This window comes from Castanea sativa, chromosome 4, assembly GCF_040712315.1.
Source record: "Castanea sativa cultivar Marrone di Chiusa Pesio chromosome 4, ASM4071231v1".
NCBI classification, from domain to species: Eukaryota; Viridiplantae; Streptophyta; class Magnoliopsida; order Fagales; family Fagaceae; genus Castanea; species Castanea sativa.
Window position 1 is genome coordinate 44,060,896 of NC_134016.1, and position 25,218 is coordinate 44,086,113.

The following is a 25,218-nucleotide window of genomic DNA, read 5'->3' on the forward strand; positions in this document are numbered from 1 at the left end:
CATTCCGGTCAATTTCTGGATCTCTTTTGGGTTCCGAGGCGGCTGCAAATCCTAAATAGCCTTGACCTGCGCTGGGTTCACCTCTATGCCTTTGTGAGTAATCATGTATCCCAAAAACTTTCCGAACCCCACGCCAAAAGAGCACTTTGAGGCGTTAAGGCGCAACTTGTACTCTTTTAGCACTTGGAAGGTGTCGGCTAGATCTTTGACGTGTGAAGGTATTGTTTTGCTCTTCACCACCATATCATCTACATACACCTCAATGGTCTTCCCTAGTTGCTGTTCAAACATTCTAGTCATCATTCTTTGGTAGGTAGCCCCAGCATTCTTCAACCCGAATGGCATGACCTTATAATGGTAGTTCCCTGTTGGAGTAATGAAAGCAGTTTTCTCTTGATCCTCCAATGCTAGTGAAATCTGATGGTAACCCTGGAAGGCGTCCAAAAAACTCATTCGAGGATGTTCGACAGTGGCATCCACCAGTTGATCAATACACGGCATTGGGAACGAATCCTTAGGGCAGGCCTTGTTCAAATCTGTGAAGTCCACACATACTCTCCACGTGCCATTCTTCTTTTTAACCACAACCGTATGCGCCAACCATTCGGGGTAGAAAACTTCTTTAATAGCCCCGGCCCTCTTGAGTTCGAGCACCTCTTCCTTCACAACCTCGGAATGTTCTTTGGAAGAACGCCGAGGTGGCTGCCTTCTCGGAACAATAGCTGGGTTGACGTTTAAACGATGACAAATGAAGCTCGGATCCACACCTGGAGCCTCATAAGGGTCCCACGCAAAAACATCGATATTGTCCTTCAGAAATTCCAACAACTCCATCTTCTCCTAGTGCGGCAAGCGTATGCCGACTTGGAAGAACCTCTCTGGATCATCGGCTATCAAAAACTTCTCTAACTCCTCACAGTGAGCCTCCTCTCCTGTCACCACTACAGGTGCATCAGGAACTGTTAATTGCTATGATTCTTGGATGGGCAAAGCTGATGACTCGGCTTCTGCCTGACGAAGCACTGCGGCCGATATGCATTGCCTGGCCACCGATTGGCTGCCGAGGATTTCCTCAACATATTCCCCAGAGGGGAACTTAACCTTAACATGCAAGGTAGAGGAGACGGCGCCCAGAGCGTGCTGTCATGGCCTAGCGATGATGGCTGTATATGGGGAGTAGGCATCGATCACAATGAAATCCACCTCAACCGTTTCTGAGCCGGATTGAACGGGCAAACGGATCTGCCCCTTCGGCACAACGGCTCTCCCTTCAAAGCTTATGAGCGATGAATCATAAAGAGTGAAATCCTCCAGCTTTAACCTTAGCCCCTTAAGTAAATCAGGGTACATGATGTCTGCACCGCTGCCCTGATCTATCATCACCCTCCTCACATCATAATTCCCTATCCTAAGAGTAACTACAAGAGCATCGTCATGGGGTTGGATAGTTCCTACCTTATCCTCCTTGAAAAATTCCAAGACAAAAAAATTCAACTTCACCCTCTTCGCCCTGCAGTCTGACTCTTCGGCCTGAGGATGTGAAACTGCCATCACCCTGGTGGGACCCGAGCCGGTTTTGCCAGGTGCAGCAAAAATAACATTAATTGTTCCTAAAGCCGACCGAGATGAATTATTCCTTTGATTGTTCGAGCTAGATTGACCGCCCTGTCCACCAGGTTGACACAAGTGCTGCTTTAGTTTCCCTTCACTAACCAGCTGCTCCAAGTGGTTCCAAAGGGTACGACAGTTCTCGGTAGTGTGGCCCACATCCTGGTGGTACTGACAAAAAAGGTTCTGATTCCTCTTCGCAGGGTCTCTTGCCATCTTACCAGGCCATCTGAAGAAGGGCACCTTATGAACTTTCTCCAGCAACTGATGTATTGGTTCTCGGAACACAATGTTCACGGCCTGAGGCGCTGCCGAGTCGGACTGCCCAACGTAATCTCGCCTCGGCTTGTTGTTGTGGTACCTGTCCGACCTGAAATCCCTTCTCTCCTACGGGATAACCTTCTCCTTACCCTTTCCTTGCTGCTGGTCTTCTTCCACTCTCTTGTACTCGTTAATACGGTCCATGAGGCGATGTACGCTGCGGACGGGTTTTTTGGTCAAAGACTTTCTCAAGTCGTGATTAGTAGGAAGGCCTACTTTAAAGGTATTGAGCGCCACCTCATCAAAATCACCATCTATTTCATTAAACATCTCCCAGTAACGATCGGAGTATGCTTTCAATGTCTCCCCTTCCCTCATGGTCATGGATAACAGCGAGTCCAATGGCCGAGGTACTCTGCTACACGTAATGAACCGCGAAGCGAATACTCTAGTAAGCTCCCCAAACGAACCTATAGACCCCGATTTAAGGCCGTTGAACCACCTCATAGCAACAGGTCCCAAGCTAGAGGGGAAAACTTTACACATCAGAGCCTCGTTATGAGAGTGCACCGCCATCCTCTGGTTAAAGTGACTCACGTGCTCCACCGGATCAGTCCGGCCATTGTAGATGGTGAAGGTAGGCTGGGTGAATCTCCTGGGAAGCTTCCCTCTCTCAATCCTCCGTGAAAATGGAGATTTGGAGAGTTGGTGCAACGCCCGACTCATAGCATCGTTCCCTGAGCCCCTAGAAGGAAGCTTCTTGCGTCTGCGAGCTGGCTGGTCATCCTCCTCACAAGAGGACGTTGCGCTGGGGGGTGAGCATGACCTCGAGTTGTAACCACCTCCCCGGGCTTCCTCTGAAGAAAGATCAGATGAGGACGGCGAAGGCTTACGTCTGGCGTGGCGTAGCTTTCTTTTCAGACGACCAATCTCCTTCTGCATAGCCTTAGCACCATCCTCGTGGGTGGTGCTACCCCCGCCCTGAGTATGGCTAGCCCTGGGGTATTCTGTATAGACACTTCCCTCACGATCCCTTTGACGCTCAAGGCGCTCGAAATGATCCTCCGGTTGTGATCCCTGTGATTCTGCATGGTGAGAACCTAGGCCTGCCATCGTATCCCAGCTCCTTTTTGACTAGATTCCCACAGACTGCGCCAATTGTAAGTGCACAATTGCACCTGGACCCAAAGACAACTACGGGCTCAGGCCCAATGAGCCTTAAACAATGAGATTTGTAGAGTGTGGGTTTCGAACCTAGGTTAGAAGTACTGAGAATTTGATAACAGACTAGAAGTTTCAAATACTTATAGACAATAAACGATAATTGCAAATAGATATCCTCAGACGTGAGCCGAGGACTATTTTTGTATTAATTCTCTTTCTTCTTTCAAGGTTACAGTTCTTAATTCTCATTTTTAGTCCCTCTCCCCTTTTCTCTTTGGCCTTCACCCCCTTTAAATACTTCCTTCCTTGATGCCTTTTGGCCAGTGACTAGAAGTCTTAGCCCTATTGTTCAGGGGTCACTTCCCCATTAATGCGGCCAGGAAGGTAGATGCAGAGTCTTTAATGCGGAGGTGGCAGCCTTTGCTCTTGATATTTTCCTTAACACTGGTGCATCGAGAAGGTTCAGGGTTTCCCCCTTTAACCATTGGTCTTTCCAGAGTTGTGCTTTGACCTTCATAATGAAGCTTTGAGCTCTCTTGGGCCTGTCCGAGGAGAAGCTTATCCTCGGCTGTATCCTCGGCTGTATCCTCAGACCCTCGGCGTATGGGCCAATTTGTAGAGTTTAATTCTGGAGCAGGTCGGCCCTCCATGCTACAGTCCAAAGGCCCATGTGCCCACCTTGGCCCTTTTACTACCCACAGTGGGTATTTGGGCATCTTTTTGTGCCTTTTTGAATGAATAATTTATTTTCTTTGTACTTGATTTTTTGAGTCTAAAGTCCTTGGCTTTCTCATGTGTAAGGGTTGGATCAAACTAACTGAATAATAGCAATAATTTATTTGTTTATTTGCTTCATATATGATGTAGGACAAAATATGGGGATTTATTTGATTATTTGTTTATTTTTGAATTTTTATGTAATTTTCTTAATTTTAGAAATATATGATTTTATTTCCTTGATGTTATGTGTTTTAAATGGTTTGTTAGTCAAAATAGAGTCATTTTATGGTATTTGAAAAAAAAAAGTGTTTTGGAACCAAAAATAGTCTTGCAATACGTACAAAAAAAAAATCACAATTTATATTCAATAATATTGAGGTTTTATTATTTCTGATGAATTCTAAACTTCTTCCTCATGATTCAAGGGAGCCCTAATGAATTTAAGGGTATTGTTAACTTAGAAAGAGATTTAGGCCCTACTATGCTATTCATTATGGGCCAAAATGCCCTTTTCGCGCAAAAAAAAAAACAGCATTATGTCTCATTTCTCAAACTAATTAGAGAAATGTTTCTCTTTTGAAACTCGATTTTCTCAAAATCAAGTTAAGCCATATAGCGACGTTTTAAGGAGCCTATAGCGGCGTTTTGAAACTCGAGTTTCATGAAATCGAGTTATAGGTAAAAAAAAAAAAAAATTGCATGGAACTTAAGTTCATGGAGCTCGAGTTACAAAACGCTGCTACAGGTCCTTAAAACGTTGCTATAGAGCTCTAGAATTTTTTTTTTTTTTGAAACTCGATTTTGAGAAAATTGAGTTTCAAAATAAAGGCATTTCCCTAATTAGTTCGGAAAATGGAGTATTTGCCCATTTTCACCATTCATTATGTGTCAAACTATATCTTTGACCTTCTTTTTCCAATTCCGTAGAACTTGCTTCATTTTACTTAAAGAATGCTTTTGGTAATGATAACCGTTTTAAGTATGTGTCTTGGCATTAACTTTAATTTCCTTGCACAAATGTTTGTGTTATTTTGCTTAAATGATAATTTCCCAGCATACATGTTTTCATTTTTGTAGAAGTAAATTAAAATATTGTTTCTAATTTAAAACTTTGTTGCACTTTGTTTACGTTTGTTTTATTTGAAAATATTTTCTAATTGTACAGTATTTTTATGCGATATATTAACATATTATCTACTTGTTCATATTTTATCAGCCCTCAAACAAATACATAATATAATATAAACAAAAATCTTTACATTCCAAAAAAAAAAAAATCCAAAAATTAGTATAAAAAAAGTTAAGTTAATTTTCTTTAAAAAAAAAAAAAAAAAGGAAGTGAAGAGAGACATCAAAAACAAAGTAACAGATAGAAATCGAGAGAGAGAGAGAGGATAGTGATGGTCATGAAACACCAATCTGTTTGGTGTAATAGTGGTCCTAAAATAGAGGTTGAGATTTGGGGGTTGGGGTTGGGGGTGGTTGTGAAACAACAGTTGATTTGGGGGATAGTGAATTGAGATCTGCAATGAATGAGAGAGAGAGAGAGATGATTATAGCTGCGTTTGGGGTGGTGGTTGGTGGATAGTGGCGGTGCAATTCTGAAAATCACTACAAGGATACCAAATCATATTACACTCCCTTGTGCTCTTCAAGTGAATGAGTGAGGTATGAAAATATTGTACTAAAAATAGGGGTGTAAAATATTTTATGCCTAAATATCCCACATTTTGCTGTCAACCTAAAAATATTTTTAGGTTTAACTAGTAATTTCAATCAAACTTAAATACTTGCAATTGGGAAAAATATTTTTTGGAAAATAATTTCAGGTGAAACAAATGCATATAATATTATGATGTTCCTTGTTAATACTTAATAAACCACATTACTCTTTTATTTATATTAACGTTCTATTCTCAACAATCAAAATGAAATGAGAGAAAAGAGAACTTCAAACTGAACAATCATACATTGTTGCTATATAAGTTGAACTTAGAGGATTATTCAAATACATAGGATTATTCAAATGCTCAATGTATAGCCTATATATACTAGGCAACATATGGAGTTGCAACTGCAATAAGAGGAAATTTTTTATGAATGGCTATACCAATAGATTCAGTCATGTCCAAATCGTCTCCTCTTGCCCCATTAGGCAATGTCCAATCAAAGTATTTCACAAACTTTGCCAAAACAAACTTAATGTTGGTTATGGCAAAGGAAATTCCAGGGCAACTCCTCCTACCAGCTCCAAATGGGATCAATTGGAAATCATGTCCTTTAAAGTCTATAGAAGAATTCAAGAACCTTTCTGGATAAAATTCCTCTGGATTGTCCCATAACCCAGGGTCTCTTCCAATTGCCCACACATTGATAAAAACTTGAGTTCCTGCTGCAATATCATAACCTTGTATTTTGGCCTCTGTACTTGATTCTCGAGGAATTAACAGTGGAAGAATAGGATGCAAGCGAAGAGTCTCTTTGATTACTGCATTTAAGTAATGAATTTCATCCAAATCATCCAATGTTATGTCTTTTTTATTGCTAGTGATCGCTCTCACTTCATCTTGCATCTTTTTCATCATTTTGGGATGTCTTAAAAGCTCCGTCATTGCCCACTCTAACACTGAGTACGTAGTGTCAGTGCCAGCATTAAATGCATCCTATAATAACATATGGTTAATATTGAATAAAGTTTTCAATATGCATGAGAAAGAGTGTAAAATATCATATGCTACTTGAACAAAACAAATTAAGCCTTTTGTAGTCAAGGCTATCTTCTTTTCTTTTTTCTTTTTTTGACATTTAACTTGATAAACCCAAATATATATATATATATATAGAGAGAGAGAGAGAGAGAGAGAGAGAGAGAGATGCTTACCAGGATTAGGGCCTTAATGCATACTCTATCAATAGGGGAACCGATCATGTTTTCCTTCTGAACCCAAAGCAATACATCCACAAAGTCCTTTTGGTCTTCATTTTCTAGACTATGGTCCTCACTCCCTTTCTTTTTACGATTGATGTGCTCTTCAATTACTCCTTCCAAAAAATCATCAAACTGTTTAGCTACCCTTTCTGCTTTAGCATCCAAGCCATTGATACGGTTCACCCATGCAAGCCATGGTATATAATCCCCCATATTATTAACACCCAACAACTCCATCATCTCCCCTATAAGCTCCTTAAACTTCCTTCCTCCTTCCCCTTCACCATACTTCCTTCCCAAGGCAACCCTACATATTATATCATTAGTAAGCTTTGCAAACATTTCGCTTAAATTCACACTTGAAGAAGAACAAGACTGTTTGATTTTCTCAATTAGTAGAGAAATTTCCTCCTCTCTCACAGCACGAAAAGACTGAACCCTTTTATTACTCAAAAGATGTAGCACAAGTATGCTTTTCGTTTGCCTCCAGTACTCTCCGTAAGGTGCTAATGCCACATCTTTGAAATTGTACGTTAGTTTCCCAAACATTCTTGTTTTTGGCCGATTTGCAAAGATGACATCATTGGTCGTCATGATCTCTCGGGCAGCGTCGGCGGATGAGACAACAAGGGTTGGTACATTGCCTAACTTTAGTAGCATTAGGGGGCCATAGAGTTGAGCTAAGTCTCGGAGTGAGTGGTGAGGGTACAAGCCGAGTTGGTGAAAGTTTCCAATGATTGGGAGCTTTGGTGCTGAAGGTGGTGAATTTTTGTTGTTGTTTGGAAGTGTGGAGGACCATTTGAATAGGAGAATGAAGATAAAGGCCAAGATTGCTAAAACAATGGGGTGCAGCAAGGAGGATGTAACATTTGGCCCTAGAAATTGAAGGAAGTGTGACATTTTCTTCTCTCTTTTCTATATGTTTAAGTTCTTGCGATTCCCTCGGTATTAATGTCCTCTTTTTATATTGGATGTGTACACTGCCCTATCGCCTCAAGCTTACGTAGTGAGAACTTGAATGTGAATCAAAGTCAGCAAATAGTGCTTTATCCAAATATGAAAATCATGTTCATGTAAAAATAAACGTGCAAATGATATTAATTACTGTAATGAAGATGACTTTGTGTTTGTGAGTTGTCGTGTGGGCTTAGGCAACTCCAACTATGACATTTGTCCCAACAATAAGGATAAGAAGCGTTTAAATTAAACCATCAGATCAAGATGAGATCCATCTCAAATTGAACTCTACTAGAAATTAAGTACATTTTTTTGCCACGAATGTTGTTTTTCTTATGTAGTTATACACTGTTAATCCAGCCATTCTATACGTTGAATCTTTTGCCCTCTGGAGCTGCAGATAGACGTGAGAAGTTTTGCTTCATTCGGTATCTTTTTTTCTTTTTGATAAATTGCTTCATTCTGATGCTTGATTTCACAGACAATGGAATACTTCCCACTGCAAGAGAGAGTTTATTAAAATTGCTACCTGAAATACATATGAAGAGATAAACCATATGATAGGGTTTTGCCTTAGCGTCGTTGATGCAACCTCACAAATTTTTATAGACATCAATGGGACTATTCATAAATCAAAACTATTTATTGCTAGGGCACTCTGTGCAACAAACACTATCCTTCAAGTCCCATTTTCAAATTCAAAATTGAGAGTTCAAGTTACGTTTTCAGCTATAAAACGCAGTGTGAGTAGTGTGGATTGTGGAGCAGCTTTTTCCCCCTTCAAATATATCTATAAACATATTGATTGACATCTTTAAAATTTCATTTAAATTAAGGATGGAATCATGATTTTAGTTTTGTGATCAAATCATGAACTAAAAGTACAACTACTTTACAAACAACGTTTATTTTTATAGAAGAGCACTTTATAAACAAGTTGATGATAGGCCATTGAAATGACTCATATTTATTTGACCTTTTTCAAGTTCGAATATTACTGAAAATATTTTTTATTTGAAATTAAACTTATTTAATTGTCATTACTTTTTAATATGTAAAAGTAATTTTTAAGGGATTGGATTTTAATTTTGCTAATATCTATTTTTTCAATTATTCAAAGACCAATGAAAATATTTCAAGTATCACTTAATAGAAGTACAAAAGAATACCTAAAAAACAATCGCACACCGACACGTGTAGATATTTTAATTTAAAATGATTCAAACAGTCAAATTAAATACTACCATGTATTAGAAATACTTTAGCTAATTAAATAATGTCATGTATCTCTTAGAAAACAAGACATAAAGTCCCTCTATTTAAATTATGACGCATGTCACCACTCATAATCAATCATGTATCATCATACCTCCTCAGTCTTATGGAACACATTTAGACATTCAGAATTCTCAAAACTCTATTGAAATCAAGGGTGCATTTGTATAAGTTGTTGGAAAATTGTATTTTGATTTTTAAATGAGCATTTATAAAAAACTATGAGAAGTTGTGGATGCAAAACAGGGTTTTGGGTTTTAAAAAACACTTTTTTAATCTCCCAAAACGCCTAACCAAGTAGACCCCAAGCTCTAAAGCCTTTAAGAACTTCAACATTCGATTACGAAGAACATTCGAAGTAAAATCATTCAAGTCATCACCCTAGATCTCAAAGTTTACTGAAATTAAATTCGAAAGCCTCAAGAAACTCCAAGAGACTACAAATTAGTTGAGCTTTACGGATTCAAGCTTCCAAAGTACCGAAAAACTTCCAGTACAAATCTTCTATGACAAAGAACATTTGAAAAACATTCATCCAAATTATCATTAATTCCAAGTCTCAGAGTTTTATTGGAATCAAGTTTCAAAACCTCTAGAAACTTCAAGAAATCTAATCAACCAAAGCTTCATCAGATTTAAGCTCTAAAGCTGTGAGGAAATTTCACTATAAATCTTCAAAGGCGAAGAACATTCAAAGAATACACAAAGAATGCAAAGAACATGAAATCCCTAACAAACACACAACCAAAGATTCATTGCAATTTCATTCCAAAGACCTTTTAATCCAATTTCCAATCCAAGTGGAGGGCATCTTGTGTTCAAGTCAAGACTACATTGACGTAATACTTGAATTGAAGACTTTTCCAAAGAAATCGAATCAAATGATTATTCTACTGTATTAAAATCTAAATATAGAGAATTGTACCTAGAAATTCATCAATACAAAAATACATTTGTGAAACATATTCAATTGTTTGATTTTCAAACTTGAGATTTTGTGTTTATATTATGAGAGGTTTAATTAACATTTTCATGTGAACAACTACAATTTTCAGGAAAAACAAATCATATAAATTTTTGAATTCAATGAAATGGAGAAAATTGTATATTACCAATCAATCAAGAGGAATATTACTCACTTTAATAGATTAGGGGGAGATTTAGATTGACGCGGTAGTTTAGGAGATAAAATACAATTAACTGTAATAATCTTCTTTACATTATCACACTTTTTTGTACTCACTAAAAAAAGTTTAGAGAAAAAATTTTCACTTAAAATCCTACACTCGAGGAATGGTAAAAAATCAAAACATGAAGTTTCAAAAGTAACCATTTAAGTTTTAGACTTTCAAAATGCAACAAATTAATATAACCCTGTAGTCAGTTGCTGCTAACTCCCTTGAATCCCTTCTTCTTCTTCTTCTTATTATTATTATTATTTTAGGCTTTTTATTCCTTGCTTCTCTATCTCTTTATTTAACAATCACTTTATTATTAATTTATTTCTCTTGCAAGTAAATACTTAGAAAAGAATATGCACAAGCATACATAAATTGCATATTTGAAAGTTCTTAGTACCTTGAGTAAAATTCATTGACGGAGGACACTAATAAATTTCATTTACATGTTATTAGCATGTCACTAGACTAAAATCATTAGGGATTTCATCAAGGCCTGCATGTTATGTTCATACATGATAATTTCCCTACATAGATGATTCTGTTTTTGTAGAAGTAAATTAAGTTTTTAATATAAAATTTTGTGTCATTTTAGTCTAAATATTTTTAACCTACAAATAGTTTCAAGTATTTAGTTGCGTTCTTGAAAATGTCCCAGAAAACATATTTTTTACTTTCCCATATCTTTTTAGCTCCAAACAAATACTTAATAAAAAATCTTTACATTCCAACTCAAAAAAATCCAAAAAATAATTTAAGAAATTATGTTAATAAACAAAAAAAATGAGAGAGAGAGAGAGAGAGAGAGAGAGAGAGAGAGAGAGAGAGAGAGAGAGAGGTTGCATTTGGGGGTGGTGGAACTAGTGGCCAGTGGACTGACAACTAGGGATGGAGACAAAACTTCAATTGAGGGGGGCTGAATTATGAACCAATTTTGTTTCATTACAATCCAAATTAGCATTCATTTAATTTAACAAAGCATCAACAAATGAAAAAAAATATATAAAATATTCATTTCTTAATATATTGCAATTTAGTTATTTATCAAAATGGAATTCAACATTCTTTTTAATCTAAATGTATTCACAACAATTCTTAGGTGTTATGCTGTTATTGGTGGCAAAAACATAATTTCAATGTTGGGTTTAAATTATAATTGGTAATAGGTAGTATCGTCTGTCACCTAAAATTTAATATGAAATTGATGTGAAAATATTATGGAGATAGCATTTCTATAAAATATAATTCCATTGAGTAGCGTGTTGTGGCCTCGTGGATGTGTCATATTTACTTTATAATTGTTAAGTATACCACCAAGTTTAAGGGTGAGTTCGGCAAACCCTTTTTGAAATCAAGCATTAATATTCGCTTAATGAAAATGAGCTTTTTGAAAATGACAAAGTTTGGCTCCAACCATTAATGTGAGATGATATTTATTCTTGTTATGTGCAACATAGATGTTTCACTTAACTCAGCCAACCAAGTATGTCCTATGTATAGCACATGACAAAACACATATCATCTTTTTATTGATGATTGGAACCAAACATTTAAAAAAAAAAAACTAAATCATTTGATAACACTTTTTAAAATTGCTATTTGAGGTGTAAATTACCAAAAGAGAGAATATTTATATAAGCAAAGTGCTAAATTTAACATAATGTAACTTGAAAATTTTTAAAATTAAGTTCTATTAGATTTATATTTATCTTATATAATTTTATACCATTTAGGTATTATATTATATTTGGATATTTATATTTATATATTTGAAATTTGAAATACGTAATGTAAATGTCTAATATTTATATATGATTGTCCTAATTCTTCTTTTTTATTATTATTATTTTTTAAATCCTTTAGATATTAGTTTGCAATATTTTTTATTGGTCAGCTATTAGTTTGCACTTGATTTATGGTGCCATTTTTTTTAGGGGTGCAAAACACTTTAACATTTAATGATAATGATAAATGTCAAACTCTCCTAAGTCCTGCCAACCCCGCCTAACCCCACATCCCTCCACTAAACCCATGATCACTTTCTTTCAATTTTTTGTCAGCTGAGTCCTAGTTTCAAGTTTTAGCTCTCTCTCTCTGTTATGCACATCTGCGAAATATCAGTACTGATGCCGAAGTACTGCAATGTGCTATTTAGCCTTAAAAAAAAAATGAAATTACACATATGGTGGCGGTGTGTCGTAGATTATGCTTGGGGGGCAAGAAGAAATTTCTTGGGCCAGATACCAGAATTTCACATACATATATATACATAGGAATGGGAGTTCATACACAGACCCGAGGGCATGGCCTTCATTGTCCAATGAATAGCTACGGGTGCTCATGATTGTGAAATTCACTACATGGATACCAACTCATGTTATGCTCTCCTGTGCTCTTCGAGTGAGTGAAGAGGCGTCAAAAATTTGGACTGGAAATATTTTATGCAACATCCTTACGCTAACCAGCATTTCAATCAAACCAAATACTTAAAATTAGGGAGAATATTTTCCAAAAATCAATTTCAAGGGGAACAAAACAAATGAATATAATATCATTATGTTCCTCAATACAATCAAGAATCGTAATGAAGCAAAATTGCTCACGTCTATGACTATCTACAACTACAAAGAGCAAAAAATTCAACGTCAGGAAAGTGTAGCTAGCTAGATTAACACTTTCCATGGCCAAGAGATATACTTACAGAAAGCCAGGAATATAAATCAGATACAATCATTAAGTTCTTATAGAGTTCAATAATTCAATTTGATGTGATGGATCACATCTTGACCTTTTTGTCTTTTTGCCTAATTTGGCTAGCATGAATACTACGTACGTTATTTGGATTGAAGATGTATTCATACTTCATACTTTCTCGGTGCAAATGTCACAGTTTCCTAAACCCACACGGCAACTCACAAACGCCAAGTCATCTTCATGATTACAATACGCTTGACAAAATTTTCATGTCTTTTGTTTTTTTTGTTGATGAACACAATTTTCATGCTTGGACAAATCACCATTACTGTCTTTTAATTCCCACCATTTTTTTTGTTGATGAACACAATTTTCATACTTGAACACAATTTTTTGTTGATGAACACAATTTTCATGCTTGGACAAATGGACCCCTACTCTTCCGAACAACAACAACAACAACAACAACAACAAAAAAACCTTACCACCAAAGCTCTCAATCGTCGAAATCCTTCACCAACTCAGCTTGCACCCTAATTACTCACTCTGAGGCTCATCATTATGTACCAACCCTCTCTCTCTCTCTCTCACTCTCTCTCAGGGATGTAAATGAACTAAGCCGATCATGAATAACTCGGGCTCAGCTCGAAAAAAAGCTTGTTTATATTTGTTTGTTTATAAATAAGCTAAACTTGAGCCTTAGTTTTAAGCTCGTTTAATAAACAAGACGAGCCCAAGTAAAAAAATTTGTTCATAAACAAGCTCATAAGCTATTACGCTTGATACATAACAATTCAAGTATAGACTCATTTATAAGTTTATATGTGTTAGCTAAATATGCTCATTACATATATCTTAATAATGACGTGGCCAACATGAGACCACTACCTATATTACCTTAATTTTTTCTTTCCCTTTAAACTTGTTAGGACATATGTGATTGGATGTTAGGAACATATGTCAACATTTTATGTATTGACTAATCATTTGACAAAACGCACTTTACTTGTATTTGGATAAATCTAGGATGTGTTTAATACGTCAAGAAATAAGGTTTCAAGTTCAAGTGTTAAAACTATACAAGTCTGTCCAAGAATCAAGTGAGAAAGTGTTGAATTTTAAAGCTCGACAGCTAGTATCTATCGAGGTTTAAAAGCTGCTAAAGCCCGTGACTCAACAGCTAGCTCGATAAATGGCTATCTATCGAGGTTTATGAAACTCAGTTTTTCAGGACTGTTTTTCATACAATCCATGAGTATGTGTTTGGGCTTTCTTTTCTCATAACCCTAAAACCGTATCAGGTTGCATAGCCAAGAGCATAATTGCACAAGAGCATAATTCCTCAAGTGTGACCAGGAAACCTAGTTTTCCCTAGTTCTTGAAGAAGCTGCTATGTTTATACACTGTAGGGTTTTGTAACCAATCAAATTTGTGATCTTCATCGGTTGAAGAATAGAAGAACTTTGCAGCCAATATCCTTCTCAAGTTGGTGATCAAGTCATATACTAGGATTTGTGCATCTATTGGTTAGTCACGTACTAGGAGCCGTGCAATACAAGGAGAGATTGTCACTACAGAAAAAGTCCAATTGGGTATTGGGGTAAGGGTTCAACTGTAGGTTGGTATAAGGTACTGGGATTCCTTTACTTGTAACCGCTTGTTTTGATAATAGTGGATTCTCGGGAGTAGTGATCTTAAAATCACCCGGTGGGGTTTTTGCCATGTAGATATTCCCCATTCGTAAACAAATCACCATGTCATTCAAATTCTGCTGGATATTTAGTTATTTGCTGATTTGTTTGTGCTGCCACACTCATTGCATGTAATTGAACCTAATTAATTCACTTGACTAATTAATTGGTTAATTCATCACAATGGGTCAATACATTTTTGGCCTATCAAGTGGTATCGAAGCAGGCACACTCTGATTAGGGTTAAATCTTTGCCGTGAGATCCACTGACCCCTGTTTGTCATGGATAGAGGACAGTCTCTTATTGTACCTCTTTATTTGATGGAACTAACTATGCATACTGAAAAATATGCATGAGAGCTTTCTTGCAGTCCTTAGATGAGAAGGTGTGGTAAGCTATAGAGATAGGCTAGACCAAGCAGAAGGAAGCGCCGGCCGACTGGGATGATGCAAAGATCAAGGCGGCTAATTTCAACAGCAGAGCATTGAATGCTTTGTTTAGTGCGATTACAAATGAGGAGTTCAAGAAGATCTCCTCCACTGAAATTGCAAAGGAGGCATTGACCATTCTCCAAATAACCTATGAAGGAACCAAGGCTGTCAAGGATTCGAAGTTTCAAAGGCTCACTACTAGCTTTGAAGAAATCAAGATAGAGGAGGATGAGTCATTTGATGAGTTCTATGCCAGGCTCAAGGACATAGTGAACTCAGCTTTCAATCTTGGGGAAACCATTCCCGAACCCAAGATTGTGAGAAAGGTGCTTAGATCTCTGCCCGATAGATTCCATGCTAAGATCACTGTCATTGAGGAATCAAAGGATATTGACAAGATTCCTTTGACAGAGCTCGTTGGAAATCTGCAAACCTATGAGTTGAGTTTGTCTAGGATCGGGAAGTCAAGCAAGGGCAAGAGTATCGCATTGAAGGCCAAGAGCAGTGACATGGATGAGTCTTCTGACGATGAAGATTATAGAATGAAGTCCTACATTACTCGGCAATTCAAGAAGTTCATGAAAAATGCCAATGCAAAGGGCTTCGACAAGGACCGTAGGCAATCAAGCTCTTCTCGGTCTAAGAGCCAAGACAAAGGGAAGAAGGATGCTAGGGATGGTGGTCAATATACTATTCCTTCAGGGCCCAAGTGTTTCGGGTGTCAGGGATTTGGTCACATGAAACAAAAGTGCCTAACTTATCTCAAGTCTATTGGGAAAAGTAAGGCACTTGCTGCTACCTTGAGTGAAACTGAACTTGAGGATGATTCCGAAAATGAGAATGACGGAATCCTGAATGCCTTTATCGCCACTGTCAATTCTACTGAAGGGATTGTAGAAGATGTCGATGAAGAAGAAAACTTGGTGGAGTCAAAATTTGAGAAGATGGATGAGCAAGATGACATCCACACAGCTTATGCAAAGTTGTACAAGGTCTCAAAGAAACATGAGAAGCTGTATAGGTTGGCCACCAAGAAGCTCAGTGATGTGGAGCTAGGACGTGAACAATTCTTCACAAAGTTTGATGAAGCAAATCAGACTATTGAAGCATTGAGGTTTGAGAACAATTTCTTGGTTGAGAAGACCAAGAAGCTTGAGGTAGAACTGTTCCAAGTGAAAGCTTAGTTGGAGAGGACCTCAAGTGAAAAACTTGATGAGATGCTTAGCATGCAAAAATCTGCCTCCGATCGAACCGATTTAGGGTATGATTTTTCTTCTCCTAATATTGCTTCTTCTAGTATTATTGTTTTTGTTTCTCCTGCTAACAATATTGATTATGAGAATAATGATGCTAAAAATGTGATAGCTAGTGAGAACATAGACAAGGCTAAATCTATCTTAGGAGCACCCCCTAAGCTTACTAAGAAAGAAACCAAAAATCCTAGGGCTAAGAAGAGTAATACTCAAAAGTCTAAAGAGAAGAAGCAGCATCTCTGTCATCACTGTGGTGCAGTTGGATATACTCGACCAAATTGCTATAAGTGGTTAGCCACTCAACAGAGCAACATCATGATTTCGTCGGGAAACCAGAATCAGCTTTCATCCTCTCTTGCTCCTCTTGGAAATCTCCTTAAAGCCCTCATGTTCCTTACGAACTTGAATGGTTTCAATTCTTCCCCCTTACCGCCAGTTTATGGTTTTGCTCAAAAGAAAGGTTCCTCCAAAGTGTGGAAGGAAAAGGGCTCCAAGTGATTTAGTCACTTTTGCTCTCTCCCTCTTTTTGTTATGGTTGCATTACTTGTGTGTTTTGCTTTCTTGTTTTGAGACAGTCTAGTTTTTATACATTGCTTTATTTGATATGTTTATGTTTGGTTGTTTTTCAATTTTGTCTTTATTTAAAATAAAAAATAAAAAAAATTGAAAGATTAGAAAAATACAAAAACAGTGTGTGTTTGTGTACATTGGTACTTGTGTACCTTGAATAGCCAATGAAACAAAGTTTTCTAAACTTTGTATCTTTTGTAGCTTAGATGAACATCTCTATGCACAATTACGCAAGTGGCTTTGTGGCTCGTGTTTGTGATGAGTAAGATTAAGTTATCTCTTGTACTTAACACTCGTATCACTCTCTTTGACGGGAAGGACTAGAAAATCCTAAGAGAATGACATAAATAATTATCTCACCACTGTTGCCTGCCAATCATGAAATGACATCTGTATGCGTCGGCAAAGCAAAAGTGCAATGTCAAAAAGCTTAACATAATTAGGTATTTCTTTTCTCTCTCTTATATGCCCATGCATGATATGCTTAATAAAAGAAAAATATGCAAAGAAAAATAAAAGTAAAAAGATCAAAATGCTTTATATATGATTGCAAGCGTGTATTCTAAGAGATGTGAGAGTTATAGGATGTACCTCGAAGGTGATAGTCTCCATCAAACAGTTATGATTGTGTGAGGTAAATTGATTTACTCATATCTCAAATCGTTATAACATAGAGACACTTATGCAATCTTGCGATGTTTTTCACACACAACACAAAATATTCTTTGCTACTTTTGATACATGTGCAGATACAATGTGATTTGTCAAGGAGAAAACTGGTTTTTTATTTCATACAAAACACATAGCGGAAGCAACAAACAAAGATCTATTTCATTCATGAGTGATAACATGCATCATGTAAATTTCAGAATTTAAGAACAAGATAGCGTACCTTGGTGTGGAGAAATTCAAAACAAAGATTAGAAGCACTTGGGAACACTTTTAATCTTCACTCCAATTCCACTTTACGCCCAAGATGTGTAGTCTCTCAATCAGTTTTTAAAGGGAGAATGAAAGTGTGTCTCACACTCTCTCACACACCGTTTCTTATTTCACTACTAATAAATTCTGTATGTTTTTCCCTTTATAAGTAACTGATTATCTAATTGGGCTGGCCTATTAGGCCTTTCTAATTGGGTTTTAGTGTGTGGCTTGGAGTGGGACCAAAAGGGACCAATAAGACACTAGCTCCAATGGGCCTTGGGCTTTTCTGTCAACTCTTGACAAGCCCAAAGTTACCATTAATTATATTTAATACCACTATATAAATATAATTGCACTCTAGGCCTTATTAATAAATTATATCCCAAGACTTTATTATGCATGCAACCCCTTCATTAAAATATTCGTAGTAATCCAAAGTCATGAATATAGACTGCCACTTTGAAGATTACTACATCTTAATCCTTGAGTACCCGGTTTAATCCTTTATGTTATTCGTCATATATTTATGAAATCCAATTTCATAAATATATACTTTAGTAACTCCTTACTAAAGTGGTTGGGCCCAACACTCTGAATAACTAAATCCATTAAACTTATCTCAAGGGAATATTTTTTATCTCCATTAAGAGGCTATGAATTCCATCTTGAGAATATATGTTCCATCAACACTAAATGCGGGTGCCCAACATACTGAGGTTTTGACCGTAACTAATAGATCTCACTCCTGATATATCAAAGCAACCTACATCTCATGATCAGGTCCATTATTCTCTCAAGATTTAGAGTTGATGTAAATAGAAGTCGTGAGATTTATTATTCATTTGATAGTCGTTAGGAGAATAATAAATCTCACAGCGATCCAGTTCAATATGTCTTAACTCTTAAAACATATTAACATACCAACTAGAAGTCTCCACTTCCATGATCAAGACAAATCATCTTAGTTGATATGTTATAGTCTTCGCAGATGAAACGTCTAATTTCATCACCGACTACGAACTAAACTTCTGAGTTTACAAAGAACTTATGATTTATATCTTCTGTGACTTTTCATATAAATCACATACAATGCATCTCATGGACTATGATAATGTCTTAGTTCATTTATAGATAGTCTCATATAATTAAACAATTTAATTATTAAATACATGCCAATAAATTGGGTTTTAGGGCATAAACCCCAACAATTTGGTCATCACAAGGTTTACATGCGCTAATGTATACTCACTAAACTGTCTTAACTTGTTTTTGAAATATAAAATTGGTTAGACTTGTTTAGTGTGTGTGTGTGTGTGTGTGTTTTGGGATCTATGTGCTTACATTTTTCTTGTTGAGATATGTTTTTGAGAGGTTAAAATGTTGTTTGGATCCTTGGTTGAGTAGCATGCTTGATTGCATTCATATCTGTGTTTTTCTCTTCCTGGAATAACTGTTTTTAAGCAATCTCGATAGCTCCTCGATAGCTCTCGACAGCTAGGCTATCTATCGAGACTCTTCAGCTTTTCTTTATCACAATCTCAATAGCTCTCGATAGATATCTTGATCAATCGAGAAACTTTCTGTCTCCTCAATAGCTTCTCGATAGCTACCTTAATCCATCGAGCTTCTTTGCCTTGGAAACCTCTTGTTAGATCCTCGATAACCGGTTCGATAGCTGAAAAGCACCTCTTTAAAGCTCGATAGCTCTTAATCGATCGAGCTTTATGAAGATTCTATATAAGGAGCCATCGCGATTTCTGCACTCATTTCCTTGATCTCTCTCGACAGTTTCTCTCTTTTCTCACTCCAAAACTATTCAAACTCAAACCCTCACATTCCTCACTTGATCTTCGGCCTGAATCAAGTGTTCTTCATCTGGTATGATTCTTTCTCACTCATTAATCATGCATTTCACTCTTTCCTGACCTAAGTTTTGAGTTTTGAAAAAATTTTGGGGGTTTTTCAAAATTGATGAGTTTATGAAAAATTTTGGGATGGGATTTGTATATTTGATCTTAAAACGTCATGCATAGCATCACATGTGCATTATAACACTACCTCATGCATTCTAGATGTGTGTTTACATTGTGGAACTAATTGTGTGATTGTAGGTTTGGATTGGGCTGAGCCCATGATGCTTTTACTATTACATTTCACATGCTCATGCATTTTCATGCATACGTACCTTACATTCTCTATATTCTTATATATTGATTGTTTTTGGTGATTTTCTACGTGTTTCTCTTTCTCCCCCTCTTACGTTAGTTGCATCATGGCACCTAAGCGTAAATTTGTTCCATCTCGGAACCCTCTTCGTTCTAGGACATCTTCATCTTCTTCTCCTTCTAACCCCACACCGTTTCACGTACGGTTCCATGATGAGAAGGCCAAATCAAACTTCTTTGAGAACTTCTTACAACGAGGCATTCATTCGGAATGCCAAGTCATTCTGTCCAATTTTTCTGACAATGATCTACCCACTGTCATTCACAGTAAGGGTTGGGAGTCACTTTGTGGCATTCCAGTCACATGTCCTTCCATGATTATTCAGGAGTTCTACTCCAACATGCACGGATTTGACACTTCTATACCCCAATTTGTCACTCTTGTTCCAAGTATACGCATGGTAGTTACTCCGAGTATTGTATCCGAGGTACTACACGTTCCTAGGGTAACGCATCCTGACTATCCTGGTTGTGAGCGTCTGAGGACAGTGTCCAAAGACGAACTCTTGTCTCATTTCTGTGAGACACCTTCTTTTTGGGGTGATCGTCAGTTCACCCATTGCTCGACTGTTGCTAAAGGTCCGAGGTTCCTTAACATGGTTATGACTTTTGTTCTCCATCCTCTCTCTCACTATAGCACTATCACAGAGCCTCGTGCTCGCCTTTTGCTTTCCCTCATTGAGGACCTCACCATAGATTTCCCCTCTCACTTCATACTCTCCCTTATAGATGTCTATAAGGATACGGCGACTCGTGATAAGCTCATCTTCTCTTAAGCTATCACGCGACTCCTTCGCCACTTTTTTGTCTCCTATCCTGAGTCTCCCCACTTTACTTTCATGTGTGCCATTGATGCCGCTACCGTTAAGCGGAGTTTTGCACAGCTTCACTCGAGGCGGACTGAAACTGAAAAGGCTGCTCTTCCAGCTTCTACCGTTCCATCAACCTCTGCTATTTCGTCTTCAGCGGGTAGAGTGACTCTTGAGGCCATCATGGCACAACTTGCGAGCATGGATGCTCGCCTTGACACACTTAGTGATGAGTTGTGTTAGGTGAACATCCGTGTAGGTTGTATTACACGATGACAGGCTATGATGGGCAGTTTCACGGTTGCTTCCTCTCCATCTCCACCAGCGTTCGAGAATGAGAGTGACGACGGCTCCAACAGTGATGACGTTGATGATGCTAGCTCACCTAGTGATGATGAGGTGTCTACTTGATGCACTTATCCCTTTGTCACTCATGACAAAAAGGGGAAGTAGTTTTGAGATGAGAGTAGTCATATTCATAGAGGGAGGGATAGTTTAGGAGATAGGGGGAGTGTTATTGAGTGTTCATTTTTTTTTTTTTGAGGGATGTAGTGAGGATTTTGATGTATCTTTTTCTTTTCTTTCTATTTTAGATACATTGTTCTTGTACATGGGTCTTGTGACCATTTGACATACATTGTACTTATATTTAATTTATATATATTTTGATGTCTGTTTTTTCACCTATCTTTACATGTGTTATTTCTTTTCTCTCTTTATACACATGTTTCTTATTTTATTGTATGCAATCTTTTATTTGTATTTCACACAAAGATGTCTTGATGTGTTTTGTTTAAGTGTTTCAGAAATACAGGTTGTCAAAGTCTTCCTTGCCATAAACTCTCTTCTTGCAAAACTTTTCTAGAGTTTGTGTTAGGATAGATTTTATTGTACTTAACAAGTGAGTATAAGTTGAGTGATTTATGACTTCTCTCATATGTTCATTTGTTTACCAAAGGAGGAGATTGTTAGGACATATGTGATTGGATGTTAGGAACATATGTCAACATTTTATGTATTGGCTAATCCTTTGACAAAACGCACTTTACTTGTATTTGGATAGATCTAGGATGTGTTTAATACATCAAGAAACAAGGTTTCAAGTTTAAATGTTAAAGTCATACAAGTCTATCCAAGAATCAAGTGAGAAATTGCTGGATTTTAAAGCTCGACAGCTAGTATCTATTGAGGTTTAAAAGCTACTGAAGCTCGTGGCTCAACAGCTAGCTCGATAGATGGCTATCTATCGAGGTTTATGAAACTCAGTTTTCCAGGACTGTTTTTCATCCAATCCATGATTGTGTGTTTGGGCTTTCTTTTCTCACAACCCTAAACATATATAAGGATTATTTTAAGGGTCGTATTAGGTTGCACAACCAAGAGCACAATTGCACAAGAGCATAATTCCTTAAGTGTGACCAGGAAACCTAGTTTGCCCTAGTTCCTAAAGAAGCTGTTGTGTTTGTACACCATTAGGTTTTGTGACCAAGCCATTTCGTGATCTTCATCGGTTGAAGAATAGAAGAACTTTGCAGCCAACATCCTTCTAAAGTTGGCGATCAAGTCGCGTGCTAGGATCTGCGCATCTATTGGTTAATCACGTACTGGGAGCTGTGCAATACAAGGAGAGATTGTCATTACAGAACAAGTACAATTGGGTATTGGAGTAAGGGTTCAACTGTAGGTTGGTATAAGGTGCTAGGATTCCTTTACTTGTTATCACTTGTTTTGATAATAGTGGATTCTCCGGAATGGTGACCTTAAAATCACTCGGTAGGGTTTTTGCCGTGTAGGTTTTTCCCATTCGTAAACAAATCACCGTATCATTTAATTTATGCTGCATATTTAGTTATTTGGTGATTTGTTAGTGCTGCCACGCTCATAGCATGTAATTGAACCTAATTAATTCACTTGGCTAATTAATTGGTTAATTTATCAAAGGGGTCAATACATTTTTGGCCAATCAAAACTGATTAAGAACCACTTTAGACTATAGTTACATTCAAAAATAAATAAATAATCAAGTAGTCCACATATGATCCTTCCCTATCAATCATCTAAAGTAAAATTAAAAAACATGTTATTATTTTCTCATTCATATTAGTTACAAACAAGTATTTTTCTAGTCCTTCACCATCTAACGTGAATGTAAAAATTGTATTTTGAACAATTGCTGAAGCTGTAGACAAGGAATGATGAATGAATGAATTTAATTATGTAAATTATTAATTTGAATCATAAGTAAGACTAGATACATGATAAAATGAGTATACTATTTTCTTTTTCTTTTTTCTTAATTTTAGAGATTTAAGCATTTAATAATGTAATTTTTTTAGATCTCAAGCTCAGAAACTTGACCTGAACCTATGTTTGAGCTTGATATTAAGCTTGAGTTTGGCTTGATAAATTAATCAAGCCAAGCCAAGCCAAGTCTAGCCCAAGCTTTTTAGCTTTCCCACGAGTTCAAGCTCAAACACTATTTTTAGGCTTGTCACAAGCTCAAGCCAAGTTCAAGCTTTTGATTTTTTCTAATGAGCTAAGCTTGAATATGCACTATTCGACAAAGCTCGATCGGCTCGTTTACAGCCCTACTCTCTCTCTCTCTCTCTCTCTCTCTCTCTCTCTCTCATATATATTTTCTTCTTTTTTAATTTATAATAGTTAATGGCAATTAAATAGGATTACATAATTTTACTCTGGGTTTACTTTGTTGGATTTAAGTTGTTGCTTCTCTATCTCTATATTTAATAATCACTTTTTTTATTTTCTTTTTCTTGCAAATAGGTACTTAGAAAAGAATGTGCACAAGCATACAGAAATTGCATATTTGAAAGTGCTTCGAATATATGAGCAAAAAAATTCATTCAAAGATACACTTTCCAATGCCAATTATCCACACCTTAACAGGAAAAAAACCAACTGGTGTCAATTCAAAAGTCTAAAACTTGTAATTTAATTATTCATTGTCCCCAAGTAGACAAATAAGGTTGTTTATTCACCTTAAAATTAACGTGGTAATACTTTCCATTAAGAAATACAATTGTTCCCAATACACGCACTACCACAGTTGATAGAACTTTGATTGGTACAATCATGTTATGAGTATGATTTTTGTTTGGGTCATAATTTATTGTAATTGGGGCCAAAATGGGCAAATGCCCTTTTCACGCAAAAAAAGCACCGTTCTGCCCTCTTTCCCAAACTAATTAGAGAAATGCTCCTCTTTTGTAACTCGATAATGGCAAAATCGAGTTTTGTGAAGAACTTGATCATATAATAGTCGAGTTAGCTTCAGCTTTGTGCCACGCTGGACAGCCAGCATGGCATTTTCTTTTTTTAATCCCTGAATAACTCGATTATACTAAAATCGGGTTATGTAACCGACTATACAAATATCAAGTTATGCTCTTATTAAAGCTGTTTTCAGATTGTCTTGGTGTCAGACGTACGGGTTCATGTCTTTTAATATAACTCGGTTACTTGAATGTCGAGTTATAAATCATACTCAAACTCCATAAAATCGAGTTATTCTCGTATAATAGCTGCACATCTCCTCCCATTCAGAGTTTCTTTCTTTCCGTCTGAATTGAATTCCACTCTGCTCCATAGATCCACAGTTGCTTCCAGACTCAACTGAAATTTGTATCGGACTCAACTGAAATTTGTATCACCTCAGGTAAAAAACTCACACTAGAATTTTATGGTAATGGTATTTTCATTTGATATTGTACTGAATTTTTATTTTTTTTGGTTGAATGAGTGTGAAGTAAGTACATGGGTATGATTTTAGTTGTTTGTTGTAGTAAACGTTGGTCACAAGAGAATGAAATCTTTACTATAGCAACATTTTGTATTGCACATAATCATCATTGGTCATAATCATATGGGGCGTGTACATAATCATCATTGGTCAAACATTAACAACAACATTTTGTATTGCACACAACATGTAGACATTAACAACAATGTCTAATGTTTATGGTCAAATGTTAGTGTTAGTATTTCATTTTTAGCATGTAATAGTACACAAATTTATGAATGTCTTTGTCGTGTACCATCTTATGCAGCATCACATTATTTACCAACAGTTGATGCACACTGTTAACTTGATCATTTAATGTTATTGTATTCAGCGTCAATGTCTGGTTCTGGCAACTCACAACTCTATAAGCCTCACGATGTGTTCACTGCTATGGGTCGTTGCTGGGTATTGGAAGATGAGTTCAGCTATCCAATCAATCCAAATCTAATAAATAGTGCTTACGTTCACAATACCATGAGACAGGAGTGGGCTTGGTTATTTTGTGAATATCAAATTTTTTATGATGAGTTGGTTGGTTTTAAGTTGCCAGTGCCTCGACGACTCACATCGCAGATGCCCAGAGACACGATTGACGAACTTCGTAAAGCATTGAGCCACATAAGAGAAGAAAATAATCGAATGAAGATACGTCTTAATCGATATCGGACCCAAGTCAAGATTCGAGAGTTAGTGGAGGGAGGGTGGTACAAGCACACACAATTCATG

The 25,218-nt window shown here is 36.9% G+C and overlaps 1 protein-coding gene across 1 annotated transcript; it reads right to left on the bottom strand.

The window, feature by feature from the left end:
• Positions 1-5,639: 5,639 nt before the first annotated feature.
• LOC142632186 (cytochrome P450 736A117-like) lies at positions 5,640-7,601 on the bottom strand. The gene is made up of 2 exons (XM_075806600.1): positions 6,635-7,601; positions 5,640-6,416 (listed from the first exon to the last, which is right to left on the bottom strand). Exons 1-2 carry the CDS (start codon positions 7,580-7,582, stop codon positions 5,805-5,807), a joined length of 1,560 nt encoding a protein of 519 aa, XP_075662715.1. The 5' UTR covers positions 7,583-7,601; the 3' UTR covers positions 5,640-5,804.
• Positions 7,602-25,218: the final 17,617 nt, after the last annotated feature.